This window comes from Podarcis cretensis, assembly GCF_951804945.1.
Source record: "Podarcis cretensis genome assembly, chromosome: 9".
In the NCBI taxonomy this organism is placed as follows: Eukaryota; Metazoa; Chordata; class Lepidosauria; order Squamata; family Lacertidae; genus Podarcis; species Podarcis cretensis.
Window position 1 is genome coordinate 70329670 of NC_137178.1, and position 13147 is coordinate 70342816.

General features: G+C 37.7%; 1 protein-coding gene across 1 annotated transcript in view; it reads right to left on the reverse strand.

The window, feature by feature from the left end:
• ADGRA3 (adhesion G protein-coupled receptor A3) overlaps window positions 1-13147 on the reverse strand; it is a 51579-nt gene that overhangs the window by 5301 nt on the left and 33131 nt on the right. The window contains exons 11-15 of the mRNA XM_079989633.1: window positions 12659-12820; window positions 12233-12436; window positions 10268-10481; window positions 9929-10137; window positions 771-886 (exon numbers count right to left, since the gene is read on the reverse strand). Coding sequence (XP_079845759.1) covers window positions 771-886; window positions 9929-10137; window positions 10268-10481; window positions 12233-12436; window positions 12659-12820 — 905 coding nt within the window. The remainder of the gene's footprint in view (window positions 1-770; window positions 887-9928; window positions 10138-10267; window positions 10482-12232; window positions 12437-12658; window positions 12821-13147) is intronic.

Sequence of the window (13147 nt, forward strand, 5' to 3'; positions counted from 1 at the left end):
ATCTATGTTCTATAATTTGCCTATTTGGTAAGCTATTTGGTTTTACAGTGGTACCTCGGGTTAAGTACTTAATTCGTTCCAGAGGTCCGTTCTTAACCTGAAGCACCACTTTAGCTAATGGGGCCTCCTGCTGCCGCCGCGCACGATTTCTGTTCTTATCCTGAAGCAAAGTTCTTAACCAGAAGCACTATTTCTGGGTTAGCAGAGTCTGTAACCTGAAGCGTATGTAACCCGAGGTGCCACTGTAGTTCTGTTGAGCCATATGAAAAAGCTGTCCCACTAATTTATACATCATCGAACGGCGGGCCAGAATGCAGTAGCTTCCTGTAAGGAAGTTGTTTAAGTAACAGATTACTCATTTTGTTTTGGTTGGGGGGGGGGGATTTGAACCTCTTAAAGAAAACAACTCCTTTAAGTGTAGATTGTAGCAGGCAATGCATGTAAACGCAGAAAGAGTGGTGCCCCCAGAGATTACCAAAGCTATGTTTGAAACAGCCTTGCAAGTTGAAATATATAACACAGATTGTGAATGAATCTGGACTAGATTCTACTCTTACTGGTATGGATTTATGAAAAGGTGGTTGATAGGCATGCCATTCCATTATCCAGCTACCTGATACTTTGAAGCAAACTAACCGACATGACATCACCTACTAATTTAACATGTGCCTATATTTCTGGTGCTGGACTGCTGTGTAAATATAGCAACCCGAGACTAATTACTTGCGTTTTGTCTAGATAGGACAGCATGAATTCAAAAATCTTGATACCTGTGATGGTATAGGTAGCTAACTTTGATCATCAGGAGGCACATCAAGAGAATCACAGCTGAGGCATAGATAACTGGATGTAAGAGGTCCACTGCCTGGGCATACCCTGTCAAATCCTGAAAGACAAGACAATGCAAAGGATTAATCATATTTATATCTGTATTTGGTGTAAGGATTGTTATAATCACGACTGCCCCAACAGCCCCATGAAACCGTTAAAAGAACAGCAGAACATCTGAGCACAGTCAGAAAAGAGCTCTTCCCACTAGAGCTCCTTTGGGAGTTCTCAGTTCTAGTCCTTGATCAGGAGTCCTTAAAGAGAAGACTGATTCATAGTGCAGATAAAGGGGGAAATTACTGAGGCTGCATGAGTCGCTCAGCACAATATAACGGCCAAATTTATGAAGTAATGCTAACAACTGAGGGGTAGCTTACACTCTCCTAAAATTAACCAGGTTAACACTCTTGCCAAATTTTATTCATATGAATGGATCTTTGTCAAAGAAGGTAACATAATATTTATTTTTGCTCCTCCAGGTGGCACAGTTATATTTTACTTGAAACTGATTCCCTCTTTACATATAAACCAAACAGTAAGAAATGTTTCCTTTCTTTTTCTTTTTCTTCTTCTTTTTGCAAGCAGGCTGTTCCTTTACATAGAAGGATTAGATGTAATTGCAAGAATCAAAGAGTAAGAATGTTCAGTTGTGGGATTATATTGATTTAACTTTTTTAAAAAATACCTGTCAATACCACCAGTTCAAAAATAGATTTCTTTTATCTTTACTTATGTAAGGGCTTCAAAGAGAAAACTATTATACACAAACTATGAGACACACTGATAATGAGTATCCAAAGACAAAATAGAAGATATACTCCATAGTCACGATCTTTTTTCTTTTTTTTTAAATTCTTTTTATTAATTTTCACATTAGATCACCAAAAAGAAAAACAAATCAACGGTTACAACAGTTGTAAAAAACCCCAACACACACACAAAAGAAAACTAAATAAATATCAATACATAACGTATAAACAATGTCGATTTCCATTACGCTTCTTTGTCTTCTCATTTATATCTTTATATCTTTAAGTATTTTAATCATTCTTCTACACATCTATTGACTTCCATCCCTCCCGGTTTCAGGCTTCTTAGTATGAATAGTTTGTTTCTCCTGCAGTTGATAGTTATAATGATTTGCACATCGTAAGATCTATATCAGTCCTGCTATAGTTTTTAGGTTCTTGTAATTCCCTTCAATATAAATCATAAATTTATTCCAGTCATTAATAAACTTTGTATTCTTTTGGTTTCTAATTTTTTGTGTCATTTTTGCAAGTTCTACAAATTTGAATAACTTTGTTTGCCAATCACTAATTGGTGGGATACTTTGGCTTTTCCAATTTTGGGCAATTAATAATCTAGCGGCAGCTGTAGCATACTGGAATAATGTCTTATCTTCTTTTTTAATTTCGTCCCCAATTATTCCCAGAAGAAAAGCCTCTGGTCTTTTGGGAAATGTATATTTAAATATTTTTTTTAACTCATTGTAAATATATTCCCAGTATTTCTTCATTTCGTCGCATGTCCACCACATGTGGAAAAAATTACCTTCTTTAGTTTTACACTTCCAGCAAAACTTATTCCCTGTCTTATACATTTTCCCTAGCTTTGCTGGGGTAATGTACCACCTGTACATCATCTTTTCTAAATTTTCCCTCAGTGTTACACATGCCGTGAATTTCATTCCGCTAGTCCATAAATTCAGCCACTTATCATACTCTATATTATATCCCAGATCCATTGCCCATCTTGTCATGACCTCCTTTATTTCCTCATCTTTGGTGTCCCATTCTAATAGTATATCATACATTTTAGATAATAATTTGGATTTACCCTCTATTATTTCTATCTGAAATTTGGATTTCTTCTCATTCATCCCTACTTTTTTTTGTTCCGTCCATATTGCGTTTATTTGGTGGAATTGTAACCAGCTTGTTCATTTCTCTTTCAGCTCCTCATATGTTCTCATCCTCCATCCACTTTCTGATCTTATTAGTAGGTCCTCATAAGTAAACCTTTTTCCTGCCATATTGGTTTTTTTGATCACTGAAATATCGATTGGTGATAGCCACCAGGGTGTTTTCCATTCAAGGAGTTTTTTATTCTTCTCCCACACTTCATATAGAGGCCCCCTAATAATATGACTAGAAAACCCTCTATGTACTTTTTCTTTGTTTTGCCATAGGTAGGCATGCCAGCCGAACCTATTGTCGAACCCCTCGAGGTCCAATAAGTCAGTATTTTCCAAATTGATCCAATCTTTGATCCAGCAAAGGCAGGCTGCCTCAAAATATAATTTTAGGTTGGGTACCGAGAATCCCCCTCTTTCTTTCCGGTCTGTAAGAAGTTTGAATCTAATTCTTGGCCTTTTTCCTTGCCATATGAATTTCGAAAGAGTTTTTTGCCAATCTGTAAACATTTTAGAGCCTCTGATCACGGGGATGTTTTGAAACAAAAACAGCATTCTTGGAAGTAAGTTCATTTTTATTGCCGCCATCCTTCCCATCCACGAGAGTTTCACTCTGCTCCAGGTGTCCAGGTCTTTCTTAATCTGCTTCCATGTCGTAAGGTAGTTGTCTTGAATCAAGTTCATATTTTTAGTAGTTAACCAAATTCCCAGATACTTTATTTTTTTTGCCACTTTAATTCCGTACTGTAATTCTAGCTTTTCATTTTCATCCTTTTGCAAATTCTTCGTTAAAATTTTGGTCTTTATTCAATTTGAAACCAGATACCTTACCAAATTCTTCTAACATCTCCAAGGCCTTACCAACACTTTCTTGTGGGTTTTCCAGGGATAGCATCAAGTCGTCGGCATACGCTTTTAACTTATACTCCTTTGTTCCTATTTTGATCCCACGGATCTCTGATGTTACTCTTATTTTATTTGTGATTACCTCTAGTGCCATAATAAATGGAAGCGGGGATAGAGGCCAACCCTGTCTTGTTCCTTTTTCAATTTTAAATGAGTTTGTTAAGTTATTATTTATAATCAGTTTTGCAGATTGTTTCGAGTATACTGCTTTTATTCCGTTCATGAACTCGCCCTCTAGCCCCGCTTTTTCCATGCTCTTCAATAGGAACTGCCAAGAGACGTTATCAAATGCCTTTTCAGCATCGATAAAAATCAGCGCCGCGGGTATCTCATTCTTACATTCCAAGTACTCAATAATGTTTATAGCGTGCCTTACGTTATCTCTAAGTTGCCTATTTGGAAGAAATCCTGCCTGATCTTTATGTGTTAAATTTACTAGACATTTCTTAAGTCTGCTTGCCAACACCTCTGCGAAGATTTTATAATCATTATTTAATAGTGATATCGGTCTATAGTTCTTAATATTCAGTTTGTCCATATCTGGTTTAGGGATCATCGTTATATAAGCCTCTTTCCAGGACTCTGGAATCTTTCCTCCTTTCAATATCTTATTCATGGTGTCACATAGCACTGGTGTTAATTGGTGTTCTAATACTTTATAGTATTTGGCTGATAATCCGTCCGGTCCTGGGGCTTTTCCTGGTTTCATCTTCTTTATTGCCTCCTGGATCTCTTCTATTTTTATGGGATTATTTAATTGGTATCTTTCTTCATCTGTTATGGTCTTCCCACTATAGTCTTCTAAATATTTTTCTATTTGGGCTATTCCTTTCTCTTCTTTTTTATACAGCTTCTCATAGAATTTGAGGAAATTCTCTTTTATTTCTTTTGGATCTTCAATCAAGTGCTCTTTTACTTTTATCTTATTTATTACACTTTGTTCTTGCCTTCTTCTCCATTGCCATGCTAATAATTTGCCCGTTTTGTTTGCTGTTTCGAAATATTTTTGTTTCATTACTTTGATTTTCCATTCTATTTCTTGACTTGTTAACATTGAATATTGAGATTGTAACATTTTTGTTGTTTGCCTGTTTTGATCATCGTTGGGGTTTGTTATTAATTTTTTCTCACACTCTCTTATCTGATTGAGAATTTCCTCCTTCTTTTGTTCTCTTACTTTCCTCCTGTAGCTGTTTTGCTGTATAAAAACCCCTCTTAAAACCGCTTTACTAGTGTCCCAGACTATGTCCAGACTTGTCCCAGTATTGAGATTCAGGGTAAAGTATTCTTTTAAGGTGGTTTTGGCTTTATCCACAACCTCCTCGTTTTCTAATAGGTATTCATTTATTCTCCATCTGAAACCGCCCTGTGATTTACCTTTTATTTCCAATATAACCGAGTTATGGTCCGAGAGAGTTCTCGGTTGAATTTCGCAATTTGTAGTTCTTAATGCAAGCTCTCTAGAGACCCAGATTTGATCAATTCTACTCCAACTCTTATGCGGTTCTGAGAAGAAGGTGAATTGCTTCTCTATTGCATGTTTGTGTCTCCAAATGTCTATTAAATCTAAGTTTTCTTCCAAGTTCTTAAAGGATTTTGGCAGCTTCCCTTGTTTATTTTTCCCCTTTCCTAATTGTTTATCTAATTCCGGTTCCGGCACTCCATTAAAGTCTCCCATTAGAATCGTCTTATTAGATTCCAACTCCAATAGCATTTGTTCCAGTTTCTTAAAGAATTCTGGCTTGTTCGAATTTGGGGCGTATATGTTTATCACATTAAGCTTTTCACCTTGGAAGTTAATTTGTACTCGCAAGATCCTTCCTTCATTATCTCTACAGATCACTTTGGGGTCCCATTTTTCTTTCACATATATCGCCACCCCTCTTTTCTTTTCCGTTGTGCAATTTATAAACCCAACTCCCAACTTTTTATGTACCAGGATATGTTTATGTTTTTTACACACGTGTGTCTCCTGTAAACAGATTACGTCTAATTTCTTTCTTTTCAACACATTTACAATTTTATTCCTTTTGGTTTTTTCATTCAGACCATTCACATTCCACGACAGAAATTTTAAGTTCATTATAATGACTACTTTTCGGTCTACAAATAATTAGTGTTTTAAATTCGAGTGGTTTTGTTTTCTCTGTTCTCCTCCTCTTCTTCTTCTACCTCTTCTGCTACTACCTCTTCTTCTTCTTCTTCGTCTGCTTCCTCTCCTCTACCTCTCTCTTCTTGGTCCTTTCCTCTTTCTTTTTTCCTTCTTCTCTCCTCTGTATCCTCGTTTCTTCCTTCATATCTCTCTTCTATTCTTCCTAGCTCTTTCTCATATCTACGCAGAAATTTCTTCACTTCTTGCATCTCGGTGATCCTGAATCTTTTGTCTTTGTAAAAAAAGGAGATTCCTTCAGGGAACTCCCACCTATATTGTATATTGTTCTTTTTTAGGACATTTGCCAATTGTTTATAACCTTCCCTTTTGCGCAGGAGTCTGGTTGGTATCTCTTTAAAGATGATGATTGGTCTGCCGTCAATGACTAATTTTTTCTGATAGCTTCTTTTTAATATCAAATTTTTCATCTCTATCGAATTAAAGATAACCAAGCAGTCTCCTGCAATTTTCCTTAATTTCACTTGTTTTGTCTTTAATTCTGAAAGCGTTTTCCATCGTATATGCAACCTCTTCTTCTTTCAATTCTAACCATTTCGCTAGCTCTTTGATCATTTTTTCCTTAATATTTTCATTTATCTCTTCACCTACTCCCCTAAATTTCAAATTTAATTGTTTTTGTTTCATATCGATCATCGCCAGATTGTCTAAGATTTGGTCCTGGTTTTTATTTAGTTCTCCTATCTCATCCCTTATCCTATCTGTCTCCTTTCTTTGTTCTTTCATTTCTTTCTGTATTTTTTTATTTGTTTCCTCCATAGCCTTTGACCGACTTGCCAAGTCTTTGATTTTGCTTGACAGTTCTCCAACTGCACCCTCTATTCTCTTATCTATTAACTCATGCATCTCTCCTAGTTTTTTTTCCATATGTCTTTCACTCTGTTTGAACTCCTCTTTTATTTTTAACCATAAGATGTCTAAGTCCTTTATCTCTTCTTGTGAGGATGTTTTCCTTTCCAATGGTGTTCCTCCTGCCTTTTTTCCTTCTTTCCCTGCCATTTTCTCTTTCACTGGTTTTAAATTAAATCTCCTACAATACTTATTCTCTCCCCTAAAGGGCACACACTCTAAGCTCTATCTAATTAATTATCGAGCAATGAGTTCAAAAACACTCTTAGACACTCTCCCCTAGGGGGCGCACACTCTGAATTCTGTCTAATTAATTATCGAGCAGCGGATTCACGAACACTCCTTTAATCATTCAGAAGGAATGTATGAAAGTCAACTCTATACTTATAATAGATCAGGCTCGTCTTTAGACACTTTAAATTCCAATAAATTCATTTATATTGATAAATTAACTTAGATAGTTTCAATGTCCTATCGAACTTGCTATAAGGCTTTTATAATAAGAGAAATAAAAAAAAAACAGAATATACAATATCAAAACCAAACAAGATCAACAAAGCAACCAACCGATGATAAGAACAGCAGCAGAAATTTAGCTTTTATCTAATTTTGTCTTATGTGGGGGCTCTTTTTCCTTCTTTCTATTTAAACTTCAGCCAGTTTAGCCAGGTTAGTCCAGTTCTAAATTTTTACTAGGATACCTTAATTATTATTTAAGAGTTAAGCCCCCCCAAAAGGTCTCTCCAGCTAAGAGAGGAGTGAAGATATCAAAGTAGTTCTCAAAGAGAAAATTTATCACTAAATAGGTAGATAAGAGGTGAGCCCAGTCTCTGCTGCACAATTCAATGATGTCCACACATTTGGGGTTCCACAGGTGGAAAAGAGGGAGGGCTAGATTTTTACTTAGCTTCTACCTCCTCAGGTCTGTGTTCTTCAGCCACTTGCTGGCTTAATCCAATATCAGGTTATACAAATTGGGGGGGAAAAGAAAAAAAAATAAGAAAAACAACAACCCCCCCAAAAAACAAAAAGCAGCCCAATGTCCTGAAGTCCTGAGAAAATCGCCAAAGGTCCCGCAAACCAAGGGTCCAAAAAAAGGAGAGAAGAGAGGAACCAAATATCAAATGTATAACTATATCCTCCAATACTCTGGGTATATTCCTCTCTCAAATATATTTCAGCTCCACCGAAATCCACATATCAGAGCCTTTGAGGGACTCGTGTTTTCAGTCCAAATTGTTCAGAAAGGAGGAAGGAGGAAGCTACTCTTTAAACTGAAGTCCATAAGTAAATCCAAATAGTTCTCTGTAGCTCATAGGAACGAAGCAGGAAGAGAGGAGACAAAACTGCAGCTTCTTTAAAGGAGGAAGGGGGAGGTTGCTTCCAGATTTAAAAAAAAAATAAAAAAAAATTAAAGGAGAAGAGGAGGGAAAGAAAGATTTGCCCTCTTGTTTAATCCTATAACTTCCATAATTAACTTCAAAAACAGAGGGGGCAGGTAAAGATTTAAGCTGTTTATTTATTCCGTCCTTTCTCCTGTCTCTTCTTTCCCCCTTGCGTTTCTGTATCTCGTTTGTAACTTCAGAATGTTTCTCCTTTATAACCACTGTATTCCGTTTTTTCCCTTATTTTAGTATCTTCTCCCCCAAAAGAAATACAAAGTCTCTAGAGGTCTGTTCATTTACTTTTATAATACTTTGTTTCCTTTGCCTCGCTAAATAAGTTGCTGAGGACTTTCACTCTTCTGTTCTCCACAGCGGGCGCTTAGTCACTTCCTTTCTTCTCTTTTACGATTATATGCCCTGCACCATATTTGCTCTGAAACAATAGGTCGGGTTCCTCACTTTAAATCCCTTTTCATCCAGTTCTCACTTAGTGCTTAATCCAAATTTTCCGTTCAAGATTACTCCAAAAGCACTAAGGATTCTGTTCTTAAAGTTACGGAGATTTGTCGCTTTTTCAGTGGGAGCTAGAGGCATTGCTGCACGGGGTCTGCAGAGCTTACCATTTCGCGTTTCTCAGTCCTGTCGCTCTCGGATCCTTGAAAAAAAAACCCGAAAAAGCTTCGGAACCGCTCCAACGCTGCTGGATGGCTAATCCCTCAGGGGGGCCCCCCATGAGGTTTTGGGGGTCGCAGTGCCTTTGCGTCGCCCCCAAGCCCCCGTGAAGCTCGGAAAAGCTCTCAGCGGCTTTTTCCGCGCTCCCTGCTGCTAGCGATCCCCCATAGTCACGATCTTAATAAAGAACTTGGATACTTATAAACCACTTGAAACTTATTGCTTCCTTTTCCTTATTTTTTTTAAATTTTTATTTAGTATTTAAGTTTAAAATTTTACAATCAATTATCCAACAGCCAACAAGATTCCAAAGAATCTCCTGGCCTCCCCTCCTCTTCTTTGTGGGTCCTATTGCTAATCATTTCCTCCTGCATCTTTTATAATAATCCAAATATTTTACATCTTCATTATATCCAAAATTCAACATTAAATTATAAGTGCTATTCCAATCCTACTAATGATTACAATGGTTTTTAAGATAAATTATGCATCTCCCCCATTCCTTATTAAAATTTTGGTCTTGCCGATTTCTGATTCTTCCGGTCATTTTTCGTTATCTGTTGTTACAATAGTGGTGTCAGTGTCCAAACTGCTTTACAATTCTATTCTTAATTATCATGAAGCTTGTTAAGGTACATTAAGACTGAGGGCAGCCTTGCAAATAGTTTGCGAGCTAGTGGCTGTCAAATACAGTGGTACCTCTGGTTACAAACTTAATTCGTTCCGGATGTCCGTTCTTAAGCTGAAACCGTTCTTATCCGTTCTTTCGCTAATGGGGCCTCCCGCTGCACACGCACCTCTGATGAGCAATTTCCGTTTGCATCATGGGCAAAGTTCACAACCAGGAGCAGCTACTTCCAGGTTAGCGGAGTTCATAACCTGAAGCGTTCATAACCACAGGTACCACTGTATTTTGGGGACTCACTTGTCCACACATACCTATGTCAGTGAATTGTAGCACAGATTGCCCCACAGAAGAAAAAGATAACCCCCCTTCCAATTTGCAAAGGCTGGGCTGTGTTTTGCCCATGATCACCTCAATATTTCTGCCATGTATATGAAACTAACGTTTTCTAAGTTGCCTTAGGAAGGCACAGTCTCCAAAGGAGGCACAGAATTTCTTTAAATAAATGAAAACTTTTCACCTTTGATAGAAAAACATATTAACCACATAAATTTGGATAAAATGAACAGCTCACATACCATCAGTACTGCATAGTTACTGAGTGAGTAGCACTGTATAGTAGTGACGTTTTCATCTGAAGAAAGAATGTGACATCCATCAGATTTCCATCCTCCTTGCCCATTCAGCAAATCAAAGTCCCACTGCACTGCAACAGCATCTGCTCCATGCGCAATGCGGCGCAATGTCACATTGATAGGAGTGTGTTGATGGGGCAGACTCAAGCCATCTTGTTTGGTTATAAAGAAAGAAAATGGGATTTTATCTTATTACACGCAAACTAAAGCACTGACATTTTACAATTAAAGACAAAGACAGAGGCGAAAGTTCTCGGAACAGATAATTTGCTAGAAACACACCTAATTTGGTGAGGATAACCGGTGTGACCACTGTAAGGCGTTTTCTATCCACAGCTAAAGTTGTTGAATTCCCTGTTGTTGGGAAAAGTTTCCCATTGCGAAATGCAATAAGTTGAAGCTTGTAGACAGTGTCATCTGCTGGCCTGATTTCTCTTTTGTGCTTGTGTGAAAAAAGGGCAGGTGGAAGTTGTATTGAGGCCTCCACAATTGTGTTCTGCAAAACAGACATGTGGTGTTAATGCTGAAACAAAAGACAACGCTTCCTATCTCTGCTTTGATATGTTGCTCCCTCCATCCCTCAGCACTGAGTTTCCTTTCCTTAATGTGTGCTCAAGGGTGAGCTTGTCAAAACATCATTTCTTTTGTGAGGAATTGCTTCCATGAGGTTAGTTTGCCATGACCTGACTAAGTAATGTCTGAAGCCTCCTGAGCACATGGAAGGGTTAACCAAATTCAAATAAATTATCCACATATTATATTAGGAGAAGCAATTGTAGATGTGAAAATAAAATTGAAAATAGTAGTTGCCAGTTATAGCTCCCCTCACTTCCAGCTCATGGAAGAGAAGATAATTCTAAAGGAATGATAAAGGATAAAAGAAGAAATTTCCATAGACAGTGTGGAAGAAAATCCTTGTGTTGTCTGTTAAAACTTTTTAAGAATTCCATTTGCCAGTTAAGCTGGACTTTCTCTCTGTATCTCAAAATACCCTTTTTACGTAATCTCAAAGCAGGGCTGGGAAAAACTCCTACCTGAAACCATGGAGAGTCACTCTGCATGACTGCATGACCATGAAGAGACAATACTGAGCTAAATGGACCAATAGCTTAGGGACACAGGAAGCTGTTTTATACCTTCATCTATACAAAATAATTTCTTTAGGCAAAACAAAAAAAATTCCTTCCAGTAGCACCTTAAAGACCAACTAAGTTAGTTCTTGGTATGAGCTTTCGTGTGCATGCACACTTCTTCAGATACACTGAAACAGAAGTTTCCAGACCCTTCTATATAGTGAGGAGGTGGGGAGGGGTATTACTCAGAAGGGTGGTGGGAATGGGTGATTGGCAGATAGCTGTGATGAGCCTGTTGACGACTCTTAACGACTGCAATAGGTCTTACAGGAAAAAGCAAGGGGTGAGAAGGTGAAAAATGGCTTTGTCATGTATAATGAGATAAGAATCCAAGGTCTTTGTTCAGACCAGGACTCTCCATGGTTTTAAGTTTGGTGATAAGTTGCAATTCAGCAGCTTCTCTTTCCAGTCTATTTCTGAAATTCCTTTGTAGTAAAACAGCTACTTTGAGATCTTGTATAGAATGTCCTGGGAGATTGAAGTGTTCTCCTACTGGTTTCTCTGTCTTGTGATTCCTGATGTCTGATTTATGTCCGTTTATTCTTTGGCGTAAGGTCTGGCCTGTTTGTCCAATATAGAGAGCTGAAGGACACTGTTGGCATTTGATTGCATACACAATGTTAGACGATGAGCAATTAAATAGTCCCGAGATGGGGACTATTGAAACTTCTGTTTCAGTGTATCTGAAGAAGTGTGCATGCACACGAAAGCTCATACCAAGAACTAACTTAGTTGGTCTTTAAGGTGCTACTGGAAGGAATTTTTTTTGTTTTGACTATGGCAGACCAACACGGCTACCTATCTGTAACTCAAATTTCTTTAGGGTTAGCTTAGCAAGCATCTAACACAAACTCTGTATATTTAACAGAATCAAGTGATCAAGCTACTCCTGAGCTGTACATTTCAGTCTGCAAAAGGGATGGGGGGGGGGGCTCCCTCAAAGAAAATTAGCCTACCAAGGGGAATGGGTTTGGCCTTCATGTGTGTGTACATGAAGTAGAATATTTTAAACAAAGCTTTCCTGCTGAATATATAAATTGCCTCAAACACACATTCTCTCTCTCTCTCTCTCTCTCTCTCACACACACACACACACACACACTCTTAATCTAACCTTAAGTGCCAGGCTTGACAACGTATTTGAGACATTGCACTTAAAGCCCAGTTGCTTATCAAGGCTTCCATCCAGATCTCTTCGTCCATATTCAGGAAGTCCTGTGCGGTCTGCTGCCGCTACTTTCTGGAACACAGTGCAGGTCATTCCAGTGAAGCTAGTTCCTTTTATTACATAAGCTTCTACGGCAATATTTGGAGAATACTGTAGAAAACAAAGATATAAATAGATAGATGGACACATACACACAGAGAGAGATATGTCTGAAACCTGTTATATTTGGGAATTTAAACCAGTTCAAGTACACAATTTCCTTTCAATATTCCAAATATTCTGCTCTTACTTAGTTGAATAGCTTCCATTAAAAATAATCTACTATTTAAATAAAGCGGTGCTTATCAACGAATAAAAAGTGTCATTTCCTACCGTTGAGTAAACCTGAGCTCCATTAGCTAGCCGGTATGTAGCAATCTTCTGCAAGCACTGTACAATTCGGGTACAAGCTTTAGCTTCCCTCTGTGCCATCCACAGAATGCGTTCATCAGCTAGCATTATGTTACTTGCAATATCAACCATCACGTCACCAAGCTAACAGAGGAAAGAGATCAGAAAGGTTGACATATATGTTTGTGTAACATTTTTCATACAGTTTTTAAAAATATTTATTCTCCCTGTCCTGCAGCATTTTATTACATTTTTATTCCACCATTTCCACTGAAGGAGCTCATTACACGGTTCTCTCCTCATCCACTTTTTAATTGACCACAAGCACACTAATTTAGAAAGTATTTTCAAGTAACAGACATACCTATTTAAATTTATTTCTTAAAATCATAACTAGCAGAGGACTAAACCCTTTTGAGTTTGCAACTTGACTCTGTAATATCCATCATTCTGTTTGAGGTCTATTATAGA